The 27,937-nt window shown below is 42.8% G+C and overlaps 3 protein-coding genes and 2 long non-coding RNA genes across 17 annotated transcripts; 3 read left to right on the top strand and 2 right to left on the bottom strand.

Annotated features, from left to right (window-relative positions):
- The first annotated feature begins 1,991 nt into the window (after positions 1-1,991).
- LOC139422290 (uncharacterized) lies at positions 1,992-2,454 on the top strand. Its single transcript, XR_011635720.1, has 3 exons — positions 1,992-2,107; positions 2,187-2,222; positions 2,321-2,454. It is a non-coding gene; the product is annotated as an uncharacterized lncRNA (long non-coding RNA).
- A 2,439-nt stretch (positions 2,455-4,893) lies between these two features.
- Positions 4,894-11,913, bottom strand: LOC139421434 (UNC93-like protein MFSD11). 2 transcript variants are annotated; one of them, XM_071172342.1, is made up of 14 exons: positions 11,692-11,913; positions 9,965-10,139; positions 9,796-9,851; positions 9,235-9,342; positions 8,995-9,074; positions 8,796-8,892; positions 8,619-8,677; positions 8,277-8,436; positions 7,915-7,955; positions 7,752-7,817; positions 7,441-7,566; positions 7,117-7,291; positions 6,715-6,850; positions 4,894-6,522 (listed from the first exon to the last, which is right to left on the bottom strand). In XM_071172342.1, exons 2-14 carry the CDS (start codon positions 10,058-10,060, stop codon positions 6,361-6,363), a joined length of 1,362 nt encoding a protein of 453 aa, XP_071028443.1. In that variant the 5' UTR covers positions 10,061-10,139; positions 11,692-11,913; the 3' UTR covers positions 4,894-6,360. The 2 variants fall into 2 exon arrangements, with proteins under 2 accessions (XP_071028443.1, XP_071028441.1); XM_071172340.1 differs by lacking the exon at positions 11,692-11,913 and adding an exon at positions 10,310-10,532.
- On the top strand, positions 10,772-13,902 carry LOC139421435 (serine/arginine-rich splicing factor 2-like). Of its 12 annotated transcripts, none has more exons than XR_011635630.1 (5): positions 10,775-11,377; positions 11,711-12,005; positions 12,474-12,622; positions 13,106-13,175; positions 13,579-13,902. XR_011635630.1 is itself a non-coding variant. In XM_071172344.1 (3 exons), the coding sequence occupies exons 1-2, from the start codon at positions 11,019-11,021 to the stop codon at positions 11,988-11,990; spliced, it is 639 nt and encodes a 212-aa protein (XP_071028445.1). In that variant the 5' UTR covers positions 10,772-11,018; the 3' UTR covers positions 11,991-12,005; positions 13,106-13,902. The 12 variants fall into 12 exon arrangements, 2 of the variants coding, with proteins under 2 accessions (XP_071028445.1, XP_071028444.1); XR_011635628.1 differs by having other exon boundaries at positions 13,106-13,315; positions 13,364-13,902; XR_011635625.1 differs by having other exon boundaries at positions 10,775-11,407.
- LOC139421436 (uncharacterized) lies at positions 13,203-14,598 on the bottom strand. The gene is made up of 2 exons (XR_011635631.1): positions 14,496-14,598; positions 13,203-14,367 (listed from the first exon to the last, which is right to left on the bottom strand). It is a non-coding gene; the product is annotated as an uncharacterized lncRNA (long non-coding RNA).
- Positions 14,599-15,089: 491 nt separating this feature from the next.
- LOC139421433 (bifunctional arginine demethylase and lysyl-hydroxylase JMJD6) lies at positions 15,090-26,188 on the top strand. Its single transcript, XM_071172339.1, has 6 exons — positions 15,090-15,521; positions 16,866-17,254; positions 17,374-17,660; positions 19,917-20,052; positions 21,100-21,238; positions 22,080-26,188. Exons 1-6 carry the CDS (start codon positions 15,393-15,395, stop codon positions 22,209-22,211), a joined length of 1,212 nt encoding a protein of 403 aa, XP_071028440.1. The 5' UTR covers positions 15,090-15,392; the 3' UTR covers positions 22,212-26,188.
- Positions 26,189-27,937: the final 1,749 nt, after the last annotated feature.

Below are 27,937 nucleotides of genomic sequence, written 5' to 3'. Positions count from 1 at the left end.
TTTTTGGAGATGTGAATTAAATATTTGAATTGTAATTGTGATGTTTCAGCGGAGCGGTGAGTGTGTAATTGTGCACTACTTACGCATTCAGGCGGTCTGCAATACTTTGCCACGCTTTTTCTCTTTGCTTTATCACTGTGGCGGTGTTGCCTTTCTTCTTAATTATATCTTTTACCTCCTCGTATGCCTCCATGAGGATTTGTGCTTCCGACGGGGAAAAGTACGCGGCTCTAGTTGCCATGGTAAATCAGTTAATCTGTGATCTGTGGCGGGGTCTATTTGAGTGAGCCGTGAGCGCGCACCTATCCAGGATTGGTTTCACCTGGCTTAATGAATCCGTGTCTGCTCATCCTGGCTTGGTCTTTGTGCAACCAATTAAGCCTGGGGCCTGTTGCACAAAAGTAGAATTAAGACATCCGGGATAAATGACTCAGCTGAGCTCAATGAAGCCAAAACATGTGCGTCCAGGCTTAATTGGTTGCACAAAGACCAAGCCAGGATGAGCAGACACGGATTCATTAAGCCAGGTGAAACCAATCCTGGATAGGTGCGCGCTCACGGCTCACTCAAATAGACCCCGCCACAGATCACAGATTAACTGATTTACCATGGCAACTAGAGCTTCGTACTTTTCCCCGTCGGAAGCACAAATCCTCATGGAGGCATACGAGGAGGTAAAAGATATAATTAAGAAGAAAGGCAACACCGCCACAGTGATAAAGCAAAGAGAAAAAGCGTGGCAAAGTATTGCAGACCGCCTGAATGCGTAAGTAGTGCACAATTACACACTCACCGCTCCGCTGAAACATCACAATTACAATTCAAATATTTAATTCACATCTCCAAAAATGCAGTTGTACTGTAATTATGAAACGGTTAATTTTTTTTATTGAAATGCACTGCAGATATGAGTGAAATTGTGTAAAGTAACTCCATCACACTGTATAAAGCTATGATAAAATTTTTGATATTTTTACTGAAAACAAGACAAAAATACCAAGTAATTTTTTGCAGTGTGACTCCATTAAGTGTGTGTGTGTGTGTGTGTGTGTGTGTGTGTGTGTGTGTGTGTGTGTGTAGATTAAACATGAACGGGCCAAAACGGACATGGCAGCAGGTCAAAATCAAATACAAGAACATTCTGCAGAATGGTATGGTCCCTGACTAATATTTAACAAAGCACAAGCATATATTGTACCCAGAAGGTGCCTGCTCACACATTGTCTGTACTGTTTTAGCAGTGAAAAAGAATACCCACAGACAAGGCACGGGTGGTGGGTCACCAAAGGCTGACCTTACCCCAGCAGAGGACATGGCCTTGGAGCTAAATAAAGGCAGGCCCGTCTTAGAGGGGATCCCTGGGGGGAAAGAGACGAGCATAGGTTCCTCCCAAGATGCCACCCGCTTCATTCAAGGTATGTCCTTCCATCTCTACATGGGATACAACCACATTCATATTGAATCAATTTGGACTGTCTGACTTTGGTTTACCTATTGCCTTGCAGTGTCTGGCAGCACTGTGTTCCTGTTAGAGCCACCAGCACAAGCACCAGACGATGCTGATCCAGTGAGTACTCCATCAAAGGCATACTGTAGGCCTGGCATGTCTTGTCTACTAGCTTCAATATGAATCCGATTAAATGTGATAGGGTGAAGGCCCCAGTGCAGCAGCAACAGCACATGATGGAGACGATGATGAGGAGGAGACCATCTCTCTGGATTCCAGAAGGCATGAGGTATCATGTTAAGACTGTGAAAGTACTATTTACTCTACAATGGTGAGGAGTCCTCATCAAAATCAAAAAATCTAATTTCTTTTACAGGACCCAGATGCTATACAGTGGGAAAACCAGCCTGGCAACATAGTGCGTATTAATAAAAGGACACCACATCCTGCCAAATTCCAGCTGCGCTAATTGTATTGTGTTCACAGAGCTCACAAGCTATCAGAAAGTTGTATGGCAACCACCTCCGGTGCCAAATAGAACTGGCAGACATAGACATTCAGTACAAGAAGAAAAAGATGGAAAATCTTGCACTGGAGTTCGAAATAAAAAAGAGGACAATTAGGAAACTGGACCTTGAAATAAAAAAACTTGAGAGGGAGGTGAGATATGCCTTCAATGTACACTGTATGCTAACTGTAACACAAATGTATTAATCATTATTTTTCTTTCCTCCCCCAGCTCCAAGAAGATGACACAGCTCAAAATAAAAATTAGGTATATTCTCGTAAAGTCAAGTGAGCCATGACATATGAGCTCTTATTGTGAGCACACAGGACGGTGGCATCTTTCTAAGGTTTTTTTTATTTTCCCAGCAATCAGTACAACCAAGTCATCGTTATAAGGCATCGCCCTCTTTTGCCCACCCCCCCAGCACCAGGTGTGGCCACTAGCCTATATGAAGGCCCAAAATTGTGTGTTCCTTTCTGCTCTGACAATGGCATGCCCATTCGTGCGAGATGTGGTGGATGAAGAAGCACTTGTGCTGAGGAGAGCCTTCAGGTGAGAAAGGGTCTTCAGGGACCGGTTGGACCCACTGGCCTTCCCTGATGACCATCTATATGAAAGATACAGGTTTTCTGCAGATGGCATCAGGTATCTATGCAGACTACTGGGTCCCAGGATTAAGCACCGCACTGCACGGAGCCATGCACTGAGTGTGGAGCAAATGGTTTGTGTGGCCTTGCGCTTTTTTGCTAGTGGAGCCTTCCTGTACTCAGTGGGGGATGCAGAACAGCTGAACAAGGCCACAATTTGCCGCACAATAAGGAGTGTGTGTCTGGCTATCAAAGCATTAGCAGATGTCTTCATCTCCTTCCCTGGCCACAGAAGACTCTGTGACATCAAAGAGGAGTTCTATAGGATTGCAGGTAAGAGGATCTACAAATTACAGGACAACTGTTAACACATAGTAGGATACTCATTACTTTGTGTGACAGGTTTCCCCAATGTCATTGGTGCAGTGGACTGCACACACATAAGGATAAAAGCCCCCTCAGGTGCCCATGAGGCCGATTTTGTGAATAGGAAATCCTTTCACAGCATTAATGTTCAGGTGAACATAACTTTTTGATATTGTCCATTGACGAACACTCTGCATTGCCAGTGATGTGCATTGATTGGTGTAATATTCCTCATCTTATGATTTCAGATGGTCTGCAATGCTGACTGTGTGATCAGCAATGTTGTGGCAAAATGGCCTGGCTCAGTCCATGACTCCAGAATCTTTCGGGCCTCTGAAATCTATCAGTGCCTATCACAAGGTAAGCCACACAACCCCTATTTATAACCATCATGGCTGTGTCAAGAATATCACTGTGTTTATGAGGTAGTAATGATGAGATTTTGTGTTGACAGGTGAATTCTCTGGTGTGTTGCTGGGAGACAGGGGGTATGGCTGCCAGCCTTTTCTCCTGACACCTTTCACAGACCCCCAGGAAGCACAGCAGGCCTACAACCATGCCCATGCCAGGACCAGGGCCAGAGTTGAAATGACCTTTGGCCTCCTGAAGGCACGCTTTCACTGCCTTCACAAATTAAGGGTCAGCCCTGTTAGGGCATGTGATATTACTGTGGCTTGTGCTGTCCTTCACAATGTGGCCTGCCTGAGGAAGGAGAGGGCCCCCAGAGTGCCACCAGCCATGGACTGGGACAATCCGGCAATCTTCCCTGATGACGACAGTGGTCGGCTGCTGAGGGACCAATATGTGTTGAATTATTTTAGTTAGTATGTGTGCTTTCAATTTTGGTTAAATATGTCCTGCGGTGGCAGAGGAATTTGGGTTTTTTTGGGTTCGTTTTTTGACGAATTTGGCCTCTTATGATGTTTGTGCGGTATACTGTGTGTAATACAAGGCTGCAGGGAGGCTACTGCATCCATTCATTTGTCTGTTCAGTTGATGTGTATGGATTTGTCCTGCATTTATTTTAGTGTGCAGACATGCAGGGTGTGTTATACACATTCAAAGGTCTGTATATGTATCATTTTGTATAATATGCTTAGATTCTGTGCTTTCCATCTTGTAGAGTCACTGTGACTTCAGTTTTGAAAGGAGCTGATGGTTTACCTGCTTTGTTTTGTCCTTATTCAATAAAGGAACATAATGTTACACATTGTGTTTTTATATTCATATGGAATGTGTATTTGTTTATATGACAGAGTACTAGGGCCACACTGAAGAAAAAGGATAAAGTCATAAATTTATGAGGCTGGTTCTTTCTGCAGAAAAGCTACATATTGTTTTTACAGTTTTGATACTTATGACAATGTGATACTTAATATTCTGGCACATCAGCATGTCTTTGTTTATGAAACCATACTGAAGTACAATTTCACGAAATGCCCCACATCTGTCATTTTAACAACTGTCCTCCTTTAAAACAACTGGTTACAATATTATGACTTGTGTTTTTTTTCCCCTCTGTGGCCCTAATATTCTAGCATTTTATATATAGCCTTATAGTCTATGGGAAACTGTAACTTATCTAATGATAGCAACATCATCTAAAAATCATTTTTTATCCAAAATCATTGAAATTAATGATCACAAACGTTTAAATAACAGTGGGTCTAGTTATATGTGATAACAATGTATAGTGAGCAGTGAAATAACTATTGGTTTCCATTTGTGGTGACTGCTGACTGACATTAGGGATGAGATTAAATAGATCCTGGAATTTAGCCTGGTCTGGAGCAGGCTAGCTCCACAGAATAAATCTCCATGGTAATTTATACCATAACATATCCTCCTGCCCCCTATCCATCTTTAGTGCAACCGGATTACGGATCAATTGAGCCAGGATCACCAAGATATCCTGGCTTAATCCCTTATCCTAGTTTTGTGCAACAGGCCCCAGGTATACAAAAAGGAGCATACAGACACGAAAAAAAGGCTCAAAATAACAATTTTATAATAATAAAGATGTAAAAAAACAAGCGTGCATTTCCTGGTGCCTTTCTAAGTAACTACATTCAAGTATAAAATCTAGTTCATAATCCAAAATACATAGTTATTCCCTCAAAATCCTATTGATTGCCTCACATCCAACAGCTCTGGCTCTGAACAATCTTCAAACTCAGTTTTTCATGTGCCACAGAACTGAACTCTACATTAAGCATTCCACACAATGAATTAAATGATTCATGAACTAGACTATACATTTTTGGCAAGGAGGAGCACAAACACTGTAAACTGTTTGTGACCTCAATCGAAATTGCATGATGAAAATGTAGAAAAAAAATGCTTGATGTTTGCAGAGTGCAAATGTCATTGTTTCAATGTGAGTTCTAAATAAAACCATAGCCTTTTAAACTCATAAGCTCAAGAGTTCCTCAATATGACATTTTAACAGAGCAATATAACCTAGAGCAGTTTAGACATAAAAATTCTGGTCTACATTTTGCAATTCACCATTCATCCAACAGCCATGCCATCATCCTCAATACACTATCTATGGCCTTTTGGATCCCACTTTTGACAAAACCTATGGAATACTACAGATACTCTGAAAGTGTGATGCAAATATTGACAAAGAAATAACATTTAGAGCATTGTTCGACAATTTCGTACAGATATCACTATAACAAAAATAATTTAAATTGCAATAAGCTAGTGTATATGCGTAATTTCTCCCTTTATGACAAATGCCATCTTACAAGAAATCAAGATGCAGTGGAGTCCTGATAAATGCAATGGCTTGGGAGTATTCTAAATGTGTATACTAAACCTGAGCATGCAGAAGTGAAAAGTGTATTTGAATTTGAACTGATAAACTGCATGTAAACAGAGTTTGTATATTTCCAATGTGCGCTTATCAAGAATCGACTGTACTACGTTTTCTTCTTCTATCAAATTTAAGTAGTATAATAAGATGAATGTCGAAACTGGAAACCTTGGTAGGAATAGCAGTCTAGCCAAACCTTAATCAATGACTACTGCACATTGAAACCAACCAGCTGAACATCTACATGAAGACAGAAGCACAGTGAATGACATTGAGCATGAAAGTAAAGGCTCCTCTGTGCACAACTGACTCACTCCAAGTAAAGTCAAATATACAGTATTTAAGTGTATCTTCCACTTGAAAGGCAAAAATCAAAAGAGCTGTGAATGACTGCTAAAACAGTGTTACTAGTCTCTGCTTATTGGAATCAATAGAGCTGTGAATGACTGTGCTAAAACAGCGTTACTACAGTCTCTGCTTATTGGGGCTGAGGTGGGCCAGTCAAACGGTCAGTTGAAGGATTCCAAAGGATAGCTAGGTTGATAGGAAGGTGTTACACCGACTCTTCCCCGGATGACCCGTCCAGCTGTGAATAGCTCCTCTCACTGTGACCCCCTCCTCCCATTGGTTGTCATATGTTGTCATAGTCAGTGTCCCGTCGGCTGGAGACCACCACCCACTCAGCCACGAAGAAGGATAGCGTGCCCAGGAAGCCCACCACAACCATGATGAGCAGCTGCCAGTGCAGCAGGAGATAGTTACTGTAGAAGAAGGCCAGGGCTGCAGTGATGGACTGCAGAGGACAAGAGCACCAAGTTACACCACTGTAATACAGCAACTGTGGTTAACAAGTATGGGGAATCATCAAGGGATATACCAAGCAAATAGCTCAATGTTATATTTCTTCAAATCATTCAGAGTAATACATTATCACCATAGACAGCAAACCATCTTGTGTGTGTAGGCCTAACAGATATCAATGTACCTGGACAAACTTGAAAACGGCAAAGGCAGGAGCGCTGTCCTCCCGGAACATGAATCCCACAATGCTCAGCAGTTGGGTGTTGAAGCAGCTGTCCCCCAGGCCCAGCAGGAAGCTGCACAGCAGAGCCACCTCAACACTGAACAAACAACACAACAGGTTAAGCAATTAAGGCAACGCCACACCACCTCAACACTGAACAGACAACATCCCAGGTTAATACAGACATGAAACCTTACACAATCTGCAGTTACCTGATAGTGCATAATTGCATTTGAACTCTACTGCTACACTTAACATCATGCTCATGTCCTGACCTGCTGTATTCTTATGCAAAGTAGAATTGTTGTAATAGTAATCTATGGTCATTGTTTTATGGGCCAACTGAGTAACCCTGCTGTGTACCTTGGGGTGATGTATGCCTGCAGGTGTGTGCCCTCTTCTGGGGCAATAGGGGCATCACTGGCAATGTTCAAGAAGATCAGGTAAAAGGCCACGAAGTGAGTGATCAGCCCCAGCAGCACGACCGGGTTCCTCCCAAACCGGTTGCACTTGTTCAGCATCCCAAACACGCCCCCTCCTGGACAAACAGAGGCACAGCAAAAACAGAAGCCTTGACTTCCTCGAATCATCAGTCCCTTCCTGTCAACCAGTTTATCTGCTTTCCAAACCTCACGTGTATCATGTGATCCGACACAGCACTGAAGATAAAAAATGTCTTTGACTCACCCAGGATCTCTCCCAGGCCAATGAAAATACCAGAGAGCCCGATCAGACTCTTAGCGTCATTCCCAAATTGAGTCATGGCTCCTATACATGTCCCGTATACCCCACTGTAAAATGTCAACTCTAGGCCTGAAGGTGGGAAAGGAGCAAGAGTTACACACATAGAACCTATGGTTATGCATTCAAACATACTCAATGTCAATTTAATATGCATCCGTTTATATTTCTATACTAGCATCCACTGAAAGAATTTCCTCATGTTGGAAATAGCCCAAACCATTTTTTTCTGAATTATTTGGAATGAATTTGCCCACCTGTGTATGCTATGGAGATACTCAGCAGTAGCATCTCTTTAGTGACAGACAACTGCAACGCTTTCTCTGTAAGAAGAGAACACATATCAGTCAGTTGAGCTCTGGGCCTTTGTTGCTGACATGACAGATTGAAGTAAGAAGCAACCAATGAACTCTGACTCACTGAAAGCATCCAGAGCCTGGGAACCAAGACCTGGAGTCGCTCTGCAAGGAAGAGAAATCCATAAATAAACTTAAGTGCAGCCTTTCCAGACATAAAGGAATACAGGATTATCCAGATTCAACCCTGGCCTATGGAGGAATACAAAGTACCTTACATACAACAGCAGGTACAGAATGCACAAACACCATTTGTATGGCATATCTATTAGTATATCAATATTTGACATCTGTATGTATGCATGACAACATGCGTGATTCTGGTCAATAAATGGTAGATAAGGAAAAATGTTCTTGTGCTAGTTTACTCTAACGTTAGACCTAGACCACATTTTCCATCCCAGCCTGTCTGCAGACTGCACTCACACGATGATAGGGGTGCTCTCTGTGGACTCAGTCTGCAGCAGTGACTCAGACGCCTCGGAGGGTGTGGCCTCAGGCTCTGGCTTCTGGATCAGGAAGAACAGAAAGCTGCCCACCAGGCTGATGACCGTGAGAGAGATGAAAACCGTCTGGCGATCCTTGTCTAGACACACACACAGCACGCGTCAGCAACTTATGGCCAAAATGAGATTTCCTCGTTGTGTCAAGGGAACTTAGGGAATGCTAGATACTATAAAAAGGAAAGGACTCATGAACCTAAGTAGAATACATTCAAACGATATCTACATTGTTATAGTAAAAAGTTAACCAAAACTGATGACATACCTGATATGTGAACATGGCCATGCCAGGCAAAATAAATATACATGTTTCCAAAGAATAAGCTGCAAAATGGGATAGATACATGTTAGGCAGTCCAACACCATGGATTCAGTACCAGAGTAAAAAAGCTGTGGTAAACAGTGATGCAATCAATACAGTTATGCTGATAAGAAGAAGTACCTGAACTGTAGCAAGGCCCAGAAAATACCACTGTTCCTGCCGATGGTGGCATCTGTAGAGTTGATGGTGAGTAGGTTCCCCTGAGCTGTCCACAATACTAGGCCACAGATGGAAAGAGATTGAAAGAGAAAAGAGGGTTATGTGGTGATAGGAAATACAAGTCGTTAATTCTCAAGTAAGAATACCACAGTCTTCTTACTTGCAGCTGCTATTCCAACAACTACAGACGCTGTGTAGAAGCTCCAGGTGTAGGGGTGGATGAACATGGCAATGTATCCACTGATGGAAATAAAACATTGGACAGTGTTAACATCACAAACAAGCTAATGAAAACAAGTACGTTATGCACACTCAGAGATAATAGATAAATAAACAGTTATGTAAACAGGTATAGGTTACAGTGGGTTGATTTAAAGAAAGGTCAAAGGAGTGTGCTCACCTGTATACTAGTCCACTAAAGAACATGGACAACTGGGGTCCTATAACAGCCACTACTGAGGGAGCAATCAGGTTGGATGCAGAGAAAACTCCATAGATGATGGCCATGCTACGTGTAAAAATTTTTTTTTTTTAAATCATTAGATGATATTGCCCCAATGTAATACCACTATTCATAGAAAATGTTAGCAACATGGCTACAAGTGTAGGCATTTTATTCAATAAGGATGTGTCTGAATTTGTAAAAAGCCTGGTGTTTGCCTGCCACGGGTGGTGTCATTAAGATGTCCATAAAGGCCAACAGCAGCAATTAAAATCACAGACGAGGCCCTACAACACCACAGTCATATGCATGTTATTTACGAAATACCTCAGGAAACTGGGATATTGTAGAGAACTGAAAGTCAACTTTGTTGCCTAAACTGGGCAGATTCAATTACTTGCCTTTTGAGACCTCTTTGAGAGAGAGAGAGACAGGATTACACATTTCCAGCAGTTCTAATCTATACCATAGGAGCCACATAGGTCAAAGTCACAGTATTTCAACATCACAATAAATTACCTTGTGTATCCACTCCCATGGAATTCAGTACTGTTGAAACTCTTGATCACAGTTTGCTGAAAAAGCATGAGACATAAATAATTGACACCATCAATATTAACTTCCCCTGTAGGTTCCCTACAGTTGTGTGGCTTGAATTTGTATGTATCATTTGTCAGTTCAACCATACCTCTATATTGCCACATGTTTGGAAAGCAGTGAACATGAACATAAATCCAAAACCCAGGATTATGATGTTCAAGAGTGTCTTTCCCTCTGGACCCATGCTTGCTACAGAGTGTCACTGTAATATTTCTTGACGAAATGGGTTAGTTAAAAAACGTCTGAAGGGGTCCACAGCTCATCTGAAAAAGAACAGAATCAAAACAACCTTGGTGACAAATCTGTAGAAACGATGTTATGCTATGAATATTAGCTATTGTCAAGACACTAGGTAGATCTGCTACCAAATAATCACTATAGTAAGTATTTCCTTGCTTTGTCTATTTAGCCACTTGAGAAGAAAACAATTTACCGAGTCGGGTGCTGCACTGTATAGTTCTTGTTTGTGCAAGCTACATAGTAAGCAAACCAATAACGACTTGTGGAGATTTTTTTGGGAAAAAATCCTTGAAAGAATCCAACAATAATGTACGATACTTTTCCCCTGTGTAGTGTTAAAATGGTCTTTGAATATTTTTCAGTGAGTGACCAAAACTGTTCGTCATGTGAGATAGTCAGCTGACATTTCAAGGCGTACAACCCAAAGCCCACTGGGAAACTGAGTTTATTTGCTATAGTCTGACGCCAATCTCGTTTCCGGGTCAAACTATTAAAAAACTTTAAAATTGAAAGTATTTTCCATTTGTGTCCCCTCCGAGTAATTTGTATATAATATAATATATTTTGGTGCATTGAATTATGATTTAAAAATGTGTAATTTGAAGATGTGTTGCTTTTCCCTCCAAATAAATACGCAGCAGCGTTACCCGTCAACCTCATTCAACGAGGAGGAGCAAGGGGCAACATCTTGTCCTAACAAATGGTCAGTGCTAAGGAAATCGTCATAAATTTGGAAAGCGATATTGCATTTTTTAAAGAAAAACTCGACATATTGCGAGCAGGTTGATTAAGTACCATCATTTTAATCAAAAACTTTAAGTGGGTGTTGACGTTTCACCCACATTTTCTGGTAGTACTCTTGCGTGTTTGTTAGCTAGGCTAAATAAGGCCCTATCTGCAACATGAGCTATGGTAGGCCCCCGCCCGATGTTGAGGGCATGACTTCTCTTAAAGTGGATAATCTGACGTACCGAACCTCACCTGAGACCCTTCGCCGTGTCTTTGAAAAGTATGGTAGGGTAGGAGATGTTTACATCCCCCGAGATCGTTATACGAAAGAGAGCAGAGGGTTCTCCTTTGTGCGATTCCATGACAAGCGGGACGCAGAGGATGCGATGGACGCAATGGATGGTGCCGTGCTGGACGGACGCGAGTTAAGAGTCCAGATGGCCCGTTACGGACGTCCCCCAGATTCTCATCATGGAGGCGGTGGTGACCGTGGAGATCGTGGTGACCGTCGGCGTGGAGGTGCACCCCGGAGGTACGGGGGTGATGGCCGACGAAGTAGGAGGTAAGAGCTGAGCACATGGTTAAGTAGTTGCTCTAGCTCTCCTTCGATTGGGTCGTTTTTCATTGTTAGCTATGTGATTTTTAAATTTACGTTAGCTATGATGTATAGTGTTTGTTTAGGAACTTGAATGTTGCAACGGTAATGTTGTTTCGATTATGTAGCGTCAATCAGCCACCATTACAAGTGTGGTTCATTGACCTGGTAACTTGGCAGCGTTTTGAGGGTGTTGTGGCCTTACGTTTAGTTGTTTTTTGATGGGCGATAACTCGACATAACGAACTTACTCTCGTTTCTCCTCACTAGTCCAAGGCGTCGAAGACGCAGCAGATCCCGGAGCAGAAGCCGATCTCGTTCCCGCAGCCGCTCCCGCAACAGCCGATCAAGGTCTCGTTCCTACTCTCGCTCCAAGTCTCGCTCCCCAAAGAGAGACAAGGCCAAGTCCCCGTCCAGGTCCCGCTCCAGATCCAAGTCTCCTAAGTCAAAGTCCCGTTCCAGGAGCCACACCCCTGCAGAAAGAGCCTCAAGATCAAGATCCAAGAGCCAGCCCAAGTCACCTGGGGAGAATGGAGCTGAAACCCCATAGATGACTGACAAAATGGTAATTGTTGTAAATTGAGGTGAAGTCTAGCGTTACACTAGATTGACTAGCATGGGGGGGATGTGATGTGGGGATATTATGTGTGGGATGGATTTGCACTAAGTCTCCCTTTTTCATGGTTATCTGTGGTTGAATAGAATGGGGTTGGTTGTGGGATGTCTTGACAATGTGAACTGCTTTAAGTCTTTCCACCTCAAAGTGGTTATGCATATTACTGTAACACTGGGCATGGCAAAGAGGAATGGAACACTGTCCCATATGGTGGTTGCCTGAAACCCACATTTGCTGGATTTTGGGGACTATTCCTTTGTCACAATTTTGTTCTGTCCTGCCCAATGTTCCAGTTCATTATCAGTGTAGAGGAAATTTAGGTCCATTCTTGCATTGTACATATGTGGCATTTGAGAATACATTTTTAACGTAAAAATAAAATGTTCATAAAAAAAATCTGGAATTCTCTCCTCCAAGCTGCGGAATCCTGTTTGCAAAAGAGGAGTTTGAGGCAGTATGAGCAGTTAGTGAGCTGGGTGTGTGAGCTGTCCGGGCACCTGCTGCTGTGGGGGTTGCTATGGAGCAGGCCGGTTGCAGGTTGCAGTCAGTGTTGGGGTGGTGTTGAGGTACGTCTGCAGGACAATGGACAGAAGCCTTGCATTGTCCTCCAGGTCATGCTCTCTGCTTTTTGGGGGCAAAGACTTGTGCTCAGGAGGGAACCAAGGTTTGTCTGACTGGTTTCTCATGACAAGATTTCTCATTTTTGTGAAGCCCGGGCGTCTCTTGACTTTTGGTTCCTTCCTTGAACCAAAAAATGTCAACCATCAGAAACGGGTTTGCATAGCTTTTGATTTGGCTCTTTCTTTCAAATGTAGACTAGTTTCCTACTAATATGGGGGAAATGTGCTATGCACATGAAGTTGGCATTACATTGCCAGCTGATTACACCATACATATGGCCTGGAGGTGTCTCCATGTCTATCTGAAGGGAGGGGTGTGGTAAAGTTAACAAGTCGTCGCCACTTCATTACTAGAGGTTGAAAACAAAATTCAGTTATTTGTTTTCCAACACCAGTTTCTTACATCCTTGTCTTTCAAACATTTTTCAGATGAGATGCCAATGAGGACGTCACACTTCAGACTGAGGACCCTGTCCATACAATGATTTCTGTGTAAAAGGTTATTGTTGTATCTTGATCAGAAGGCTTTGTGTATTCTTTTTTTTTTTTTTTTTTTTTTGCCCAGACTGCTCGTCTTTCATTGTGCAATGTTTAACAAAAAAATAAAAACTATACTTAATGTGCTTTTGAGGTAGATGGGCTAAAACTGCTTGGATTTCAATTTGTTGGCCTGCATGGCTATTTTAGCTATCTAAAACTGTCAGTGAAGATTTGATGGCCTAGCTTTTACAACTGTTATTTTGGGTTTCATGAAGGCCATTACAGAAGTTAAAATGGCTAAGGCTTTTAGAATAAGTATGACAAGAACCAGGCATGGATTTACTTGCAGGTCAACTTGCTATGTAGCTTTGTTTAATTTCATTGTGACTCTAATCTTCTCTCCTGTATTTTTTGTGCACTAGGCGCAGTTGTGTAGCAGTTGAGTATTGCTGGTTAGCTGTTAAGGTGGCGTGTTGCAGTGCTTGGCTGTTTCCAGTGTTCTCCGGAATGCCCCTGTGGCTACAATGCTGTGATGGTGGCCAACTTAAATGGCTGCTACAAATTCACCATCGGTAGAATGCCTGTCTTTCAACAAGTTAAAATGTTATATCTAATTCAGAGCACTAAGTATGTTGTGCTAATTTTGTTTAATGCATTCTGTCTTGCCCTTTGTGCATTCCTTTTCCCCCTTGCAAGAGTCTGTATAGGTGTCCAATGTGAAAGCTAATAAATTGTCTTCTAAAACATTTGGGTTATCAATTTATTCTAAAACTTTAACAGAACACTACTATACAACGTAAACTATTTTATAATGCATTGAGTTTAACCATTGATCTTGTATTTGGTCTTGACTATTTGACTGACTGCCTTGCTGACACAAGTGTGTCTTTCATTCAGCTTTCCTTGTCCTCAGTTATAATCATTTGTACAGTATGGCTTCCTGGAAGTGTTGACCCAGCTATTTGATCTTTGTTGGCATAGAATTTCTCCAGTGGAATGTTGAGACACTTCAAGTTCCATTTGTGCAGCAATGCCTCTATGGACCAGTCGGCACTGAGACAAAGAAAATCAAAATGAGTAATGTTTACTTGACCTTGACTGACAGTCATGATTCACTTCACAGTTCTCCAGACACTGGAAGTTCTGCACTGTCTCCCTTGTGCCCCACACTTTGCTGCCACCACACCAGGTAAACTCCCGCCAGCCCCAAGCTGTGAACAAACTGCAGTGCATTCTGATTCAATAGTTTGTTTTAGAAACAAGTTACACATTTTACATGGTAAATATGTGAATTGGAGAGTAGCCTAATTGTGAATTACAGTTTGGTTAAGTAAATTACCTCTCGCACTGTTTTGTGCATCAGCTCCTTCCTATGTGTCCACACATTGTGCTAATACCACTGCACAGGGCCATACATGCATCCCATATTGTGGATCAGGGACCTAGTACAGAGGGGAGAAACGACATGATTACAGTTCACATGAATGTCAACTTCCATTGATTCAGAAAAGTCTGATCTGTACTCCAAGGAACTCGGCAGGCGAACAATATTATTTACAGAAGCATTGCTGGTTCCAAATGGCGAAAGTGCGCAAAAACCTCAGGGATGGAAACATTCAGTGATTGCTTTGGGTCCTCGTATTCTTCGAATGTGAACGATTTCTGCACTGTTGGGACATCTCAGTTGCTCTGTTTTCCATTTACCATCCCAATTGTGAAAGTGAGAGTAAATCAATTGTGGTAAAACAATACGTTTACTATCATAAAACCCGTCTCTTCGGAAAAACAGACCCGCTTGCGACTGTCTGCTGAAGGACGTGGAAAACTAAGCGTATTCCATATTTTATCCAATCGGTTTTCTCGGATGTATGGCTCGCTAAAATATGTGACCAAGGAGCTTCCTACTGCTCTCTGGGTGGGCGGGTTTTAAATTGTAGGGACCCCGGGTTGGTTGCAAGACCATTGTTGTAGTTAGCCCCTTAGCTAATTTCATCCGGGCAGCTTCCTCCTCGCTATTAAAAGTGCGCTTAGAACATCTTAATTTTAAGGCCAACGTGTCGTGTTTCAGTAACACCAACAAAGTACTCGTATGAAGTTGCTTACCGTTTAACTTTGACTCCAGACTAGCCACTCGACTAACGTTCACTTCACTACTAGCAAGTTAAGCTAGCAAATGTGTTTGTCTATGCACCCCAGTCTAGCTAGCTAGCTAACTCAAGTGCCTAAATTCGCAGGAATGAACCATAAAAGTAAGAAGAGGATCAAAGAGGCGAAGCGGAGCGCCAGACCTGAGCTGAAGGACTCTTCAGACTGGACGAAACATGATTATTGCGAGACTTTCGATGTGTCACACCGCTCAGTGAAGGTAAACTGTCGGTAGCAAGTTATCCATGCTAGGCTAGCCAGCCATGTTAGCTCTTTCAACACGTTTCACCTTACAAAACCAGCGCGGGTGGTCACGTAGGCTGCTGCTGCACTTTCAGCGCACAGCGGTCTTCATTGGCGCAACTGTCAAGTCTGGACTCAAACGCTGTGCCACAGCCCATTCGGTTAATTATTGACCACATTGGTTTGACGGTGTATAGTTCATTTTTTTGTGAAATCGTGACATTGTTACATTTGTATTTCATTGAGGCTTACATGTGATTATTAGCCAGTCACCACCAACAGGTGGCCGGCCTACTGACCCATGTTCTCAGACCCAATAGACAGCTGATGATGGTATTTTGTCCACCTCGATCCACTGTTTATATTTTATAAGAAGACTGTAATTGTATTATGTCTGTAGGAATTATTGCACTTGTCCTCAGAGATAAACAACTACCATGGTTAGGAAAGCCCATACCTTTTCCACAGTGTGTCCTGATTAAACACTGTTATATTGACACAATCACTACAACAATGTATGATTGATAATGCATTGATCTTAAAACCAACTTCATTTTTAACTGTATGTTTGAAATAAGCCCACAGGAGGGCATTTTCTTTGCTCCATGTGGGACACTGGCTTATTGCCAAGTGGTTCAGCAGGAGATTTGTTATCATCACAAGAGTTAAGAAGGGCTGCTCTGGGTTGCTAAGAATACCCATGACACTCAAAGCTTAGGTAGTTTCAAGAGTTGTCCTATAGGTTAACAACTCATCTCAGCATTTTTGTTTCATTCCTTCTCTTTTGGGGTTGAGCTTCTGAACTTAACCTTAAGCTGACAAGGTAAAAATGTTGTTCTGCCCCTGAACTAGGCAGTTAACCCACTGTTCCTAGGCTGTCATTGAAAATGAGAATTGGTTCTTAACTGACTTGCCTAGTAAAATACATTTAAAAAAGGTGACTTTCAGACCCCGTCATTCCATGTAAAAGCAGAACAAAAATGCCCATGACCTTTTGTATTCCCTTTGCCCCCGATCAGACTATATCAAATGGTCTTCCTCCGAGTCTACTCCTTAATGTTGCATTGCATTCAAAAACAGTTTATTTTTTTTTGTGATGCAGTTTTGTAAAACACTCAACCTCAATCCGTGAGACCAATACTAGGCCCAATGGCTGGGAAGCATTAAGTCAGAAATGACTAGTGTTCCCTTTGAATTCAGTTCAATGTAATTTATATTGGTAGAAAGGTTATTGATTAAAGTAGTCGTACATTCATGAAATGTAGCCCTCAACCCTCTCTCTTTCACACACACAAACTGACATGACATATGCGTCTCACAGGACAATGTTGAGCGTGTGGACACCCTGCGTCTCAGCGCAGAGGAGTTCATCCAGCGCTTCGAGAGGCCCTACAAACCTGTGGTGCTGCTCAATTGTCAGGACACCTGGCCCGCCCGCGAGAAGTGGACCATGGAGCGCCTCAAACGTAAGTACCGCAACCAGAAGTTCAAGTGTGGTGAGGACAACGACGGTTACTCTGTGAAGATGAAGATGAAGTACTACGTGGAGTACCTGGAGTCCACACAGGACGACAGCCCACTCTATATTTTCGACAGCAGCTATGGCGAGCACGCCAAGCGCCGTAAGCTGCTGGAGGACTACCAGGTGCCAGTTTACTTTAGGGACGACCTCTTCCAGTTCGCCGGGGAGAAGCGCCGGCCTCCTTACAGGTAAGAGCTATTCTCAGTAACATTGTTAACTAAAATAGCTGCAATGTTATTGTATGTTCTGTGAAGTTGAACTAACTCTAGTAACACCTGTCCCTTTATTTTTCTGTCTTTTTTCTCAGATGGTTTGTAATGGGTCCTGCCCGCTCTGGCACTGGCATCCACATTGACCCACTGGGTACGAGTGCCTGGAATGCCCTGGTGCAGGGGCACAAGCGCTGGTGCTTGTTCCCCACCCACACGCCCCGGGAGCTGATCAAGGTGACCCGGGACGACGGGGGCAACCAGCAGGACGAGGCCATCACCTGGTTTAACGTGGTGTACCCACGCACCCAGCAGCCAACCTGGCCTGCTGAGTTCAGACCCCTGGAGATTCTGCAGGGACCAGGGGAGACAGTGTTTGTTCCTGGTCAGTGGGCTACTGCTGCCATTTTATAGATGTTTGGTCTGTCTTTCACTTTGAATACTGTTTGACTGGAGAGAGTGAAGTAGTTTTAATCTTCAGCGATTTTGAATCGTTTGTCAAGATCTGAAAATGCCAGGGTTCAGTTAGTTAGGAAATATATTATATAAAAGTAGGGCATTTTTACTCATTCTCATGAGTTTTACTCATTCTCATACAGTGAGTATGAAAGGTCTTTGATGAGAAGTGATATACCAATATTATGTGCTGTGAAGACATAAATTATAGCTGTGTGTATATGTACATATATGTGTATATATACAGTACCAGTAAAAAGTTTGGACACCTTCTCATTCAAGTTTTTCTTTATTTGAACTATTCTCTACATTGTAGAATAATAGTGAAGACATCAAACTACGACATAACACATATGGAATCATGTAGTAACCAAAAAAGTGTTAAACAAATCAAAATATATTTTATATTAGCCACCCTTTGCCTCGATGACAGCTTTGCACACTCTTGGCATTCTCTCAACCAGCTTCATGAGGTAGTCACTTGCAATGTATTTCAATTAACAGGTGTGTCTTGTTAAACATACATTTCTGGAATTTCTTTCCTTAATGTGTTTGAGCCAATCCTTTGTGTTGTGACAAGGTAGGGGTGGTATACTGAAGATAGCCTAAAATAGTACAAATAAAGAAAAACCCTTGAATGAGTAGATATATCCAAACTTTTGACTGGTACTGTATATATGTGTGTGTATTTGTGTGTGTGTGTGTATATGTATGCCATCACTCACCAGACAGTTTATTAGATAAAGTACCGACCCCCCCTTTGCTTCCAGAACAGCCTGAATTCTTTGGAGCATGGATTCTACAAAATGTCAGAACATTTGTTGCTCAATTGATATCAAGGGACCCTAACGCGTGGCAGGAAAACATTCCCCACACCAATACACCACTGCCACCAGCTTGTACCAGGCAGGATGGGTCCATGGACTCATGCTGCTTACGCCAAATCCTGACTCTGCCATCAGCATGACGCAACAGGAGCCGGGATCCGTAGGACCAGACACTGATTTTCCACTTTCCAATTGTCTAGTGTTGGTGATCGCGTGCCCACTGCAGCAGCGTCGTCTTATTTTTAGCTGATAGAAGTGGAACCCTCTATGGTCGTCTGCTGCAATAGCCCATCCGTGACAAGGGCCGAAGAGTTGTGTGTTCTGAGATGCCGTTCACACCACTGTTGTACTGCGCCGTTATTTGTCTGTTTGTGGCAAGCCTATTATCTTACATGATTCTTCACATTCTCCCTCGACCTCTCATCCATGAGAGAGGTCACAGGACTGCTGCTGACTGGATATTTTGTGTTTGTCGCACCATTCTCTGTAAATCCTAGACATTGTCGTGTGTGAAAAGCCCAGGAGGGTGGCAGTTTCTGAGATACTGGAACTGATGTGCCTGGTACCAACGATCATACCAAACTCAGTCGCTTAGGTCACTCGTTTTACTCATTCTAACATTTAATCGAGCAGTAACTTGATGCCTCTCTGCCTGCTTTTTATTGTAAGCCACGGCCACATGACTCACTGTCTGTAGGAGCGATCCATTTTGTATGTAATAAACTGTCCGGTGATATGTAATGTATGTATTCACAGCATTTTCACTTTCACTATGTAGCTGGGCTATCCTAGCTATCCAGTTTCTGCTAACTCTCTCCATGAATATCAACAAGAAGTGTAGCCACCACCTTGTTTACAACCACACTTACTGTGGGGCTCAGTGATCGACATGGTTGCAGAGGTTAATCCAGTGTTACTGACCTACCCTAATACCCAGCACCCTCCTGCGTTAACTGACTGATAAGATGGGATTAAACTCTGTTTCCTTTGGATCTGGTCCAGATCTTGAACTTTTCCTGTTTACACAAGTTGGAGACCAGAATATTAGGTCCTGATGGCTGAGAGAGTGTATGTGAGGGTGTGTTTTTTTTCAAGAGCAGAACCCTGTTGGACAGGCTGTTCTGTCTCCTCTGAAGATGTCCATCCATACCTTTACTATTTCTGTCTATCCACCCACCTCTTCCTCCACTCCATAAAGGTCTTGTAAACTAATGACTAAGATTTTCATCAAAATGTCCTCGGACAGAGTATGTTTTCTGCCATGTGAGAAGGTCAGATGGTGTATTATTGTACTTGGCCATTCGGTGGTTTGGTGATCTGAAACCTAATCCTGGTCATCTCTGTTGCTTGTTCTCTAGGAGGCTGGTGGCATGTGGTTCTCAACATTGACACCACCATCGCTATCACTCAGAACTTTGCCAGCACCACCAACTTCCCCATCGTGTGGCATAAAACTGTGCGGGGCCGGCCCAAACTATCAAGGAAGTGGTATCGGTAAGCACTCCTAACAGAACCTCCACAGCTGTAGGAACACCTCGTGAAAGAAGAAACTTTAAAATATTTTGTCTGTCGGGAGGCTGTGGAATATGAGGAACAATTCTGCACACTGGGTTTTGCGTCACTGTTTATTTGGACCAATTACAATTTAGCAAGGGTGAACTTTCACCTGGCATCTTTAGAATTTTCGGATGGGAAGGGGTTAGTTTGGCCCATAGATGGCCGAGATGATTATAGAGGAGGCGATGTGAACCTCTAGGGCCTCCAAACTCGTTTTTTCATTGTTTCCCTCTAGTCAGGGACTGATTTAGGTGGGTGCAATTAATTATCAGGTAGAACAGAAAACCAGCAGGCTCCGGACCTCATAGGGTACGAGTTGAATACATCTGGTCTATAGGATCTGCCCTGGTTCTGTCACTCGCACTAGGCCAAACATTTCACGACCACCTGGGCTTCCAAACTTATGGGAACCAATAAAAAGTGTGTTGGCAGGTTCTGTAAAGAATGGGTCCTGCCCGCTCTGGCACTGGCATCCACATTGAACCTCTGGGTACGAGTGCCTGGTATGTGTTGGTGCAAAGGCACAAGTTCTGATGCTTCTTCCCCACCCACGAGACCTGGGAGCAACAAGGACCAAAAGTCCCATAAGGGGCACTGATTTGTGCAAAAACTACTGCAAACGAATTTATAATCTGGCAGCGTAATTTAATTTGTAACTTCAACAATGTGCGTTATATTGTATGATTATTTAACTAGAGTTTGATAACCAAGCAATATATAAATAGTCGCCTCCTTATAATGAACCTTGCTGAAGAGATGTTTCAAATTAAATCATACTGCCAGATTGCGGTTTATAGTAGTTTTTGCAAGAATGTCACCCATAGCTGCCTTTGTAGGTACCTCAATGGGAAAATACATTATAGAAGAATGGCCTCTGATATTCCTTTACATGGTATTTAATGATAATGTTCTAATATAATTGCACCCAGATCCACTAACTTTCACAAGGAGGGTATTTATTTTCATACATAAAATCTCTCTTAGTATCCTGAAGCAGGAGAGGCCAGACATGGCTACCCTGGCAGACAAAGTGGACCTCCAGGAATCAACTGGCATCGCCTCGGACAGCTCCAGTGACTCTTCCTCCTCCTCTTCCTCCAGCTCCTCTGACTCAGACTCAGAGGTACATCCTGTTCCCTCAAAAAACACACACATACAGTGTGACATTCACACATGGATATACAGTAACCCCCTACTCTAGGGACCCCTGAGCTGGTTGTAAGAGGGCAGCAGGCACCTGTTCACGTGCGGGCAGATGTCACGGGGTCTGCCACACATGTGCATGTGAAAAGGCCACACATACTGTAAGCCACACACGTCCCCTCTGAAATGCTGTAATGCGAAGGTCCTGTCTCACTACTGCATGCAGGCAACAACATGCCATGATGTTACATTTAGAAGGCAGTCAGAGATGATGGAAGAAATTACAACGACTTACAATGAGCATATATTACATATCCCTGCCTTAACACGCTCCTTCCTATATAATGCCTTTCATGTTAAGGTTATATTGTTCCCTCTAAGTGGTCCTGCTGGGTCACAGAAACATGGCCACAGGTCTTGGGTTTCTGGAACTGGGGGAACTGGTGTTGAATAGCTTGGTGGACAGCATGCCCCTCCAGTTACATATACATCCATATCGGGTTGAGCTGTTGGGTGGAGGTTGGGGGTTACCCTTGTGTAATGGTTGGTAGGCCCTGCCTTCCCCCTGGAGAGAATATTCTGTTCTACTGGTTGAACAAGAACACTACTGTTGTCAGATGATTGTCTGTATATAGCATGTTAAATTGGTAATGGGTGTTTGTGAGTAGACTGTGTGTATGAGGGACAGTGACACCTAGTCCCCCCCCCCCCCCCCCCCCCCCCTATTATGTAAATGGAATGTAATAGACATGTAGTGTGTTCTATGGAGAGATGTATCCAAGACCTTCCCCGCCTCTCTGGTTTGCCCCTCTCCCCTACAGGCTGAGTCGGGCTCGGAGGGGGACGCCATGTCTCACAGGCGGAAGAAGAGGAAGACGTGCGGTATGATATCCAACGGAGACAGCAGCACCAAGGACGACTGTGTCAGCAAAGAGCGCAGCTCCTCCCGGTGACTCCCTCGCTCCGCCCAGCCTCGCCAAAAGGCCACACCCAGGGGGACTCTCGCATGAAGAGCGGCCAATTTGTTTGTTTTCATTTGTGTGTCTCCAAAGGAGAGTCTGGTGGCCCTCTTTCAGTCTGTTGGATAGATAAGAGGGTCAGCCTAACCCTAGGCTGTGATAAAGGAGATTCCCCCTGAGGTGTGGACCTCTTGGAGATTTATCTGCCACCGCTCAGCTTCTAGTCAAACGTCAATCTATCTTGCTGTTGCTTGTGGGGTGTGGGAAGAGCAGTATTTCAGTGCGAGGGAGGGGTGTTGACCTTTGGAGAGAGGTGGGCTGTTGCCTTGTTGTACACCAGGTACTGAGTCTGAGGCAGGGAGCCTATCAGGCTGGTCTGTCTCCTCTACAGTGCCATGGTCTTATGTTGCTCAGTGGGGAAAAGTTTTCTATTCACAGTGAGATGATGGATGGATGGATGGATAGATAGGTGTGCTTTGGATTGTATGTCCTGCAATCAATACAGTTAATTCAGTTTCAGTTAATTAAATAAAATGGTTAGCAAATCAACAGTCCACAATCCAGTCAATACCATTTAACAGATCTAGAAAGCAATGAAAAGATTGCATAGTGGCATTTCTCTTTCATATCATATTTATCTGCTGTTGGCATCTGTAATGCACACGTGTCTAGTGAAACAACAGCTTTTTCAAGACTTAGCCCAAGTCATCCAGTAATAACTGTAAAGGCCAGGGGATCCCCCCCCCCCCTGACTTAGATTTAGCCGGTTCAGCTTGACATTCAAAAGCTTGACCTTTTAGGAGGAAATTGCTTATACTACACTCCCTTAGCTCCAGGTTGGGTAAGATTAATCACTCTCAGGTGCCACAAATGAATGTTGGGCTATCAACAACAAAATTCCACCCAAGAAACAACAACAATATTGCCTGGTTATGTAATGTTTCTATGACTTCAATTATTATTATATATATTTTTTTAATTTAACCTTTATTTAGCTAGTTAAATCAGTTAAAAACAAATTCTTATTTACAATGACAAACACGGACGACGCTGGGCCAATTGTGCGCCGCCCTATGGGACTCCCAATCATGGCCAGATGTGATACAGCTTGGATACGAACCAGGGACTGTAGTGATGCCTCTTGCACTGAGATGCAGTGCCTTAGACCGCTGCACCACTTGGGATTAATTTAATTACGTATGGGTAACTCACACAATTTTCCAAATGGTATGATAACAATTGTTATTGTTCCTTGTGTAAAAGTGTGCCCTTTGCTGCTATATTAATTAACATTTTAAGATGAATGAAATCAAACTATTCAATTTATTTGACATTACACAGCTATATTGTAGATCAGGGGTGTCCATTTTTTGTAATTTTTTCCCCCTAATTTTTCCGGTGAACGATCTCAATTGACATGCCTAAAACCAAATCGAAACTGTAGAAATTATAGTGGACACCAAATCGAAACTGTGTAGAAATTATAGTGGGCATCATTTTATAGTCTCTAAACTCTGTCCAGCTTGTTAACAGTCATCGAAATGAAAGCTAGACAGTCGGGGAGCATAGAAAATTTGATGGATAGAGAACTATTTTTTGCCAATTTTGACAGCAAGGAATATAACCAATAGAAGTGGACCTCAGTGAAGACAGAATGTGGCCCTTTGGAGCAAAATGAGTGTAACACCCCTGTTGTAGATGCTGATTTCCCAGACCCAGATCATGCCTATTCCTGGTCCAAAAAGCACTTTCAAAGAAGTCTCTATCACGGTTGCCTTTTAGTCCAAGATTAGAATGAACCTCTTTCCACGAAAGGAGCCCTGGGTGTTTGATCTTGTGTTCTCAATCTGAGACCCCATTTTATATTCTCCATCACATACAGAAGGGGGCACCAATGCCAGAGTTCTCACACTAGCTTGGCACTAGTGTGTAGATTACAGTCCAGAAGATACAGCTGTGTTGAAAGTAGAAATGAGGGCTGGCACAGGGAAAAGTTTAAACATATTGTAGGCCTTGTAGTTGCACATCTTGATCTTATTTCTCTGTGTAGTACAGCTAAGGGGGTTTGTGAAATGTTGCAAATACATTTTATGTGAGGGGATAGGTAGATATTTTGGACAGACTAAATTCATGGTTCTTTCCACGTGGCTTCTAGGTTATGTGGCATATGCTGCTCTACAATGATTCAACTGCTTTGTATTTCGTTAGTGTAAATTCAAACAAAAGCAACTAGCTAATACATTACTGTTATTCAGCAAATACAAGTTAATGGCTTGAATGCAGATTCTGCGTGTATAACTTTGTTCTGTGGGGTTAACATGGAGTCAAGTGAATACTGTTTTTTTGTGCTTTAAAAATGTGGCTTTGTCATCTAAAATGATTGAAAGTACTTTGAAATATGCGAATTGCTGTATGTCTGTGCAGTAGGTGTTTTCCACTGTCTTTAGACAAAAGTGCCTATAAGCACCAATTAATACTGTCATTGGCCTGCAGATGAGAGGTTGTGTTGCTACTTGTGGTCAATGAGTCTGGTGTTTGTGCTGTTTTTAACCCATTAGGTGCTCACCTCATGTCAAGCATTTAGCACTATTACGGTCCCTGGGGTCGGTCACATAGTGCCTTGGATTCGATGGGGGAATGGTGAGAACCAGGAGCCTACGTGGGTACATCTCAGTGGTCTAATGTGGCTTCCTTTGGTCAACCTCTTCCCTTCAGCCGCACTGATCCAAATCTACAGGACTGGAAAAAGGAAGCCCTCTATTAGGGTTCCGTCATATTGCTTTCACCTATCCTGTCTGTCCAGATCAGGGCTTTCACCTATCCTGTCTGTCCAGATCAGGACTTTCACCTATCCCGTCTGTCCAGATCAGGGCTTTCACCTATCCCGTCTGTCCAGATCAGGGCTTTCACCTATCCCGTCTGTCCAGATCAGGGCTTTCACCTATCCCGTCGGTCCAGATCAGGGCTTTCACCTATCCCGTCGGTCCAGATCAGGGCTTTCACCTATCCCGTCGGTCCAGATCAGGGCTTTCACCTATCCCGTCGGTCCAGATCAGGGCTTTCACCTATTCCGTCGGTCCAGATCAGGGCTTTCACCTATCCCGTCGGTCCAGATCAGGGCTTTCACCTATCCCGTCGGTCCAGAGCAGGGCTTTCACCTATCCCGTCGGTCCAGAGCAGGGCTTTCACCTATCCTGTCGGTCCAGATCAGGGCAGATAAAGGAGAATGATGAGAAGAAGCCATTTGAAGATATTTAGATGTACACCCAGACATACCTTGACGCTAACCAGATCAAAGTTAATAAATTATTGATGGGTTAATAAATTATTTTTTCATGCAGCAAAGTGCTAGTATGTTTCATTCTACATATCCATAGTTTCATCCCAATTTATCAGAATCCCTTTACAGATTGTTTATAGATTTCCAACTAAATCAATAAATTGTTCAACTAACTATCCAAAACCATTGGCCTGCCCTTACCTTAACCCCATATCAGTGGCGTTGCAGTTGTTAGTTTAATAGTTTTAGTATCTGTAAGATTACTAAACTGGTACCTGTGATGGTAGTTGCCAAAGCAAACTCTAGTGAATCATAAATACTGAGGAAGCAGTACGTCACTAGTATGGCTGGCTGGAATCTGCCTGTGATAGTGTCAAATTGGGCAGGGCATTTGGGAATGGGATATTCAGTGATCTGAGTACACACACAAACCGTTTGTTTTCATGGACATTGTGAACATCGTAAGGGTAATACAGTGCCTTCAGAAAGTATTCACACCCCTTGACTTTTTCCACATTTTGTTGTGTTACAGCCTGAATTTAAAATGGATTACATTTACATGTGTTTGTGACTGGCCTACCTACACACAATACCCTGTAATGTCAAAGTGGAATTATGTTTTCAAAATCTCTACAAATTAATTTAAAAAATGGAAAGCTGAAATGTCTTGTCAATAAATATTCAGCCCCTTTTATTATGGCAACCCTTAATAATAAGTTCAGGAGGAAAAATGTGCTTATCAAGGCACATTATGTTGCGTGGACTCACTCTGTATTCAATAACAGTGACTACCGAATTCTGTAACCCACACAGATTCAAGACCAGGGAGGTTTTCCAATGCATTGAAAAAGGGCACCTATTGGTAGGTTGGGTCATTATTTTTTTAATTTTTTTAAACTGACATTGAAAATCGCTTTGAGCATGGTGGAGTTATTAATTACACTTTGGATGATGTATTAATAAACCCAGTCAATACAAATATACTATACAGGCGTCCTTCCTAATTGAGTTGCCAGAGAAGAAGGAAACCGCTCAGGTATTTCGCCATGAGGCCAATGGTGACTTTAAAACCCCTTAGAGTCTATTGACACACCAGTGTGTCAATCTAAGTAACATAATACAAAAATCCTTATCAAAATCTGTTAGGTTAAGCTAGAGATATGTTTTTTGCATGGGCTGCGTCTCAGTCCACTGCATCCGCCTATGTGGCCTTTCCACATCTGCGGTTGAAAGTGTTAAAGCTACAGCGCAGTTCATCAGACCAGAAAACGTCTGTAGCATCTGAATGGTTTGGCCTACAACCAATGTTCCCTCTAATTGTTTTCGGCACTGAGCAAATTTCAGGTCTGCTGAGTGCAAACTTGAACATTGTGAAAGTTCTGTGTAAACTTCCGGTGCACGTTTACTGTGAACACCGAGTCTGTACCCACTTTAAGTTAGTTTTAACAGTAATCAAGTAGGCTACTGTGGCTATTTGATCATAATGTAGGCCTACCAGAGTGGCCTATCATCAGAAACAATGGAGAAAATGCATCCCGTAACATTTGAACATGGAAATAGCTATCATTCAGGCTACAGTAGCAGCCAATGTGTGGTGTTCATTGTAGGCCTATATTCCATGAGACTTGGGAAAAAAAACATGCAGGGCTTGACATGAATCTGTTTAATGTCCTTCAGACAAGGAGGTGACTGAAAATGTTGTGTTTGATGCAAGGAACCACCTTACAAAATAAAATGCATTATTATTCCCATACCGTTATAACAGAGAACCAGTCAAATTATGCTACCCTCTGCCTATTGGGTACTTAGTTTATTCAAGCCTGTCTGAAAATACAACACTTACCCTTTAAGACAAGAAAAAAGCTATTTACTTGACTCACTTTTCAAAGATGATTAGAAATGCACACGTGTTGTGTTCTTGTAGGAAGCAATCACTCCCCCATTGAAAATCATCTATAACTGGGCTAATAACTCACTATCAAAGGGTATGAACAAATGTGCACACGTGGCTCTCGCTTAAATCTCAAAACAATCACATCTACTCATGACCACTCGTGAATTATTTCTGCCACCCACATACAGGAAAACGGTTCCAAATTAACATTATTACGTACTCCATCACTCATGTTATCTACTTGATTAAAATGTCCATGTGGGTTGTGTTATGTAGGTAAAACCTCTCCTTCTCTCAAACAGAATCAGTGAACATAAGTTCAATCTTTAGAAACGACATGGACAAGACAGCCTACAGGGAGGTGGTGAGGGCTCTCAGAGTGTGATGTCAGGAGAATAACCTCAGACTCAACATCAACAAAACAAAGGAGATGATCGTGGACTTCAGGAAACAGTAGAGGGAGCACCCCCCCCCCCCCCCCCCCCCCCCTATCCACATCGATGGGACAGCAGTGGACAAGGTGGAAAGTTTTAAGTTCCTCGGCGT

This window comes from Oncorhynchus clarkii, chromosome 12, assembly GCF_045791955.1.
Source record: "Oncorhynchus clarkii lewisi isolate Uvic-CL-2024 chromosome 12, UVic_Ocla_1.0, whole genome shotgun sequence".
Classification (NCBI taxonomy): Eukaryota; Metazoa; Chordata; class Actinopteri; order Salmoniformes; family Salmonidae; genus Oncorhynchus; species Oncorhynchus clarkii.
The sequence above is the reverse complement of the archived record's forward strand: the minus strand, read 5'-3'. Positions and strand labels throughout refer to the sequence as shown.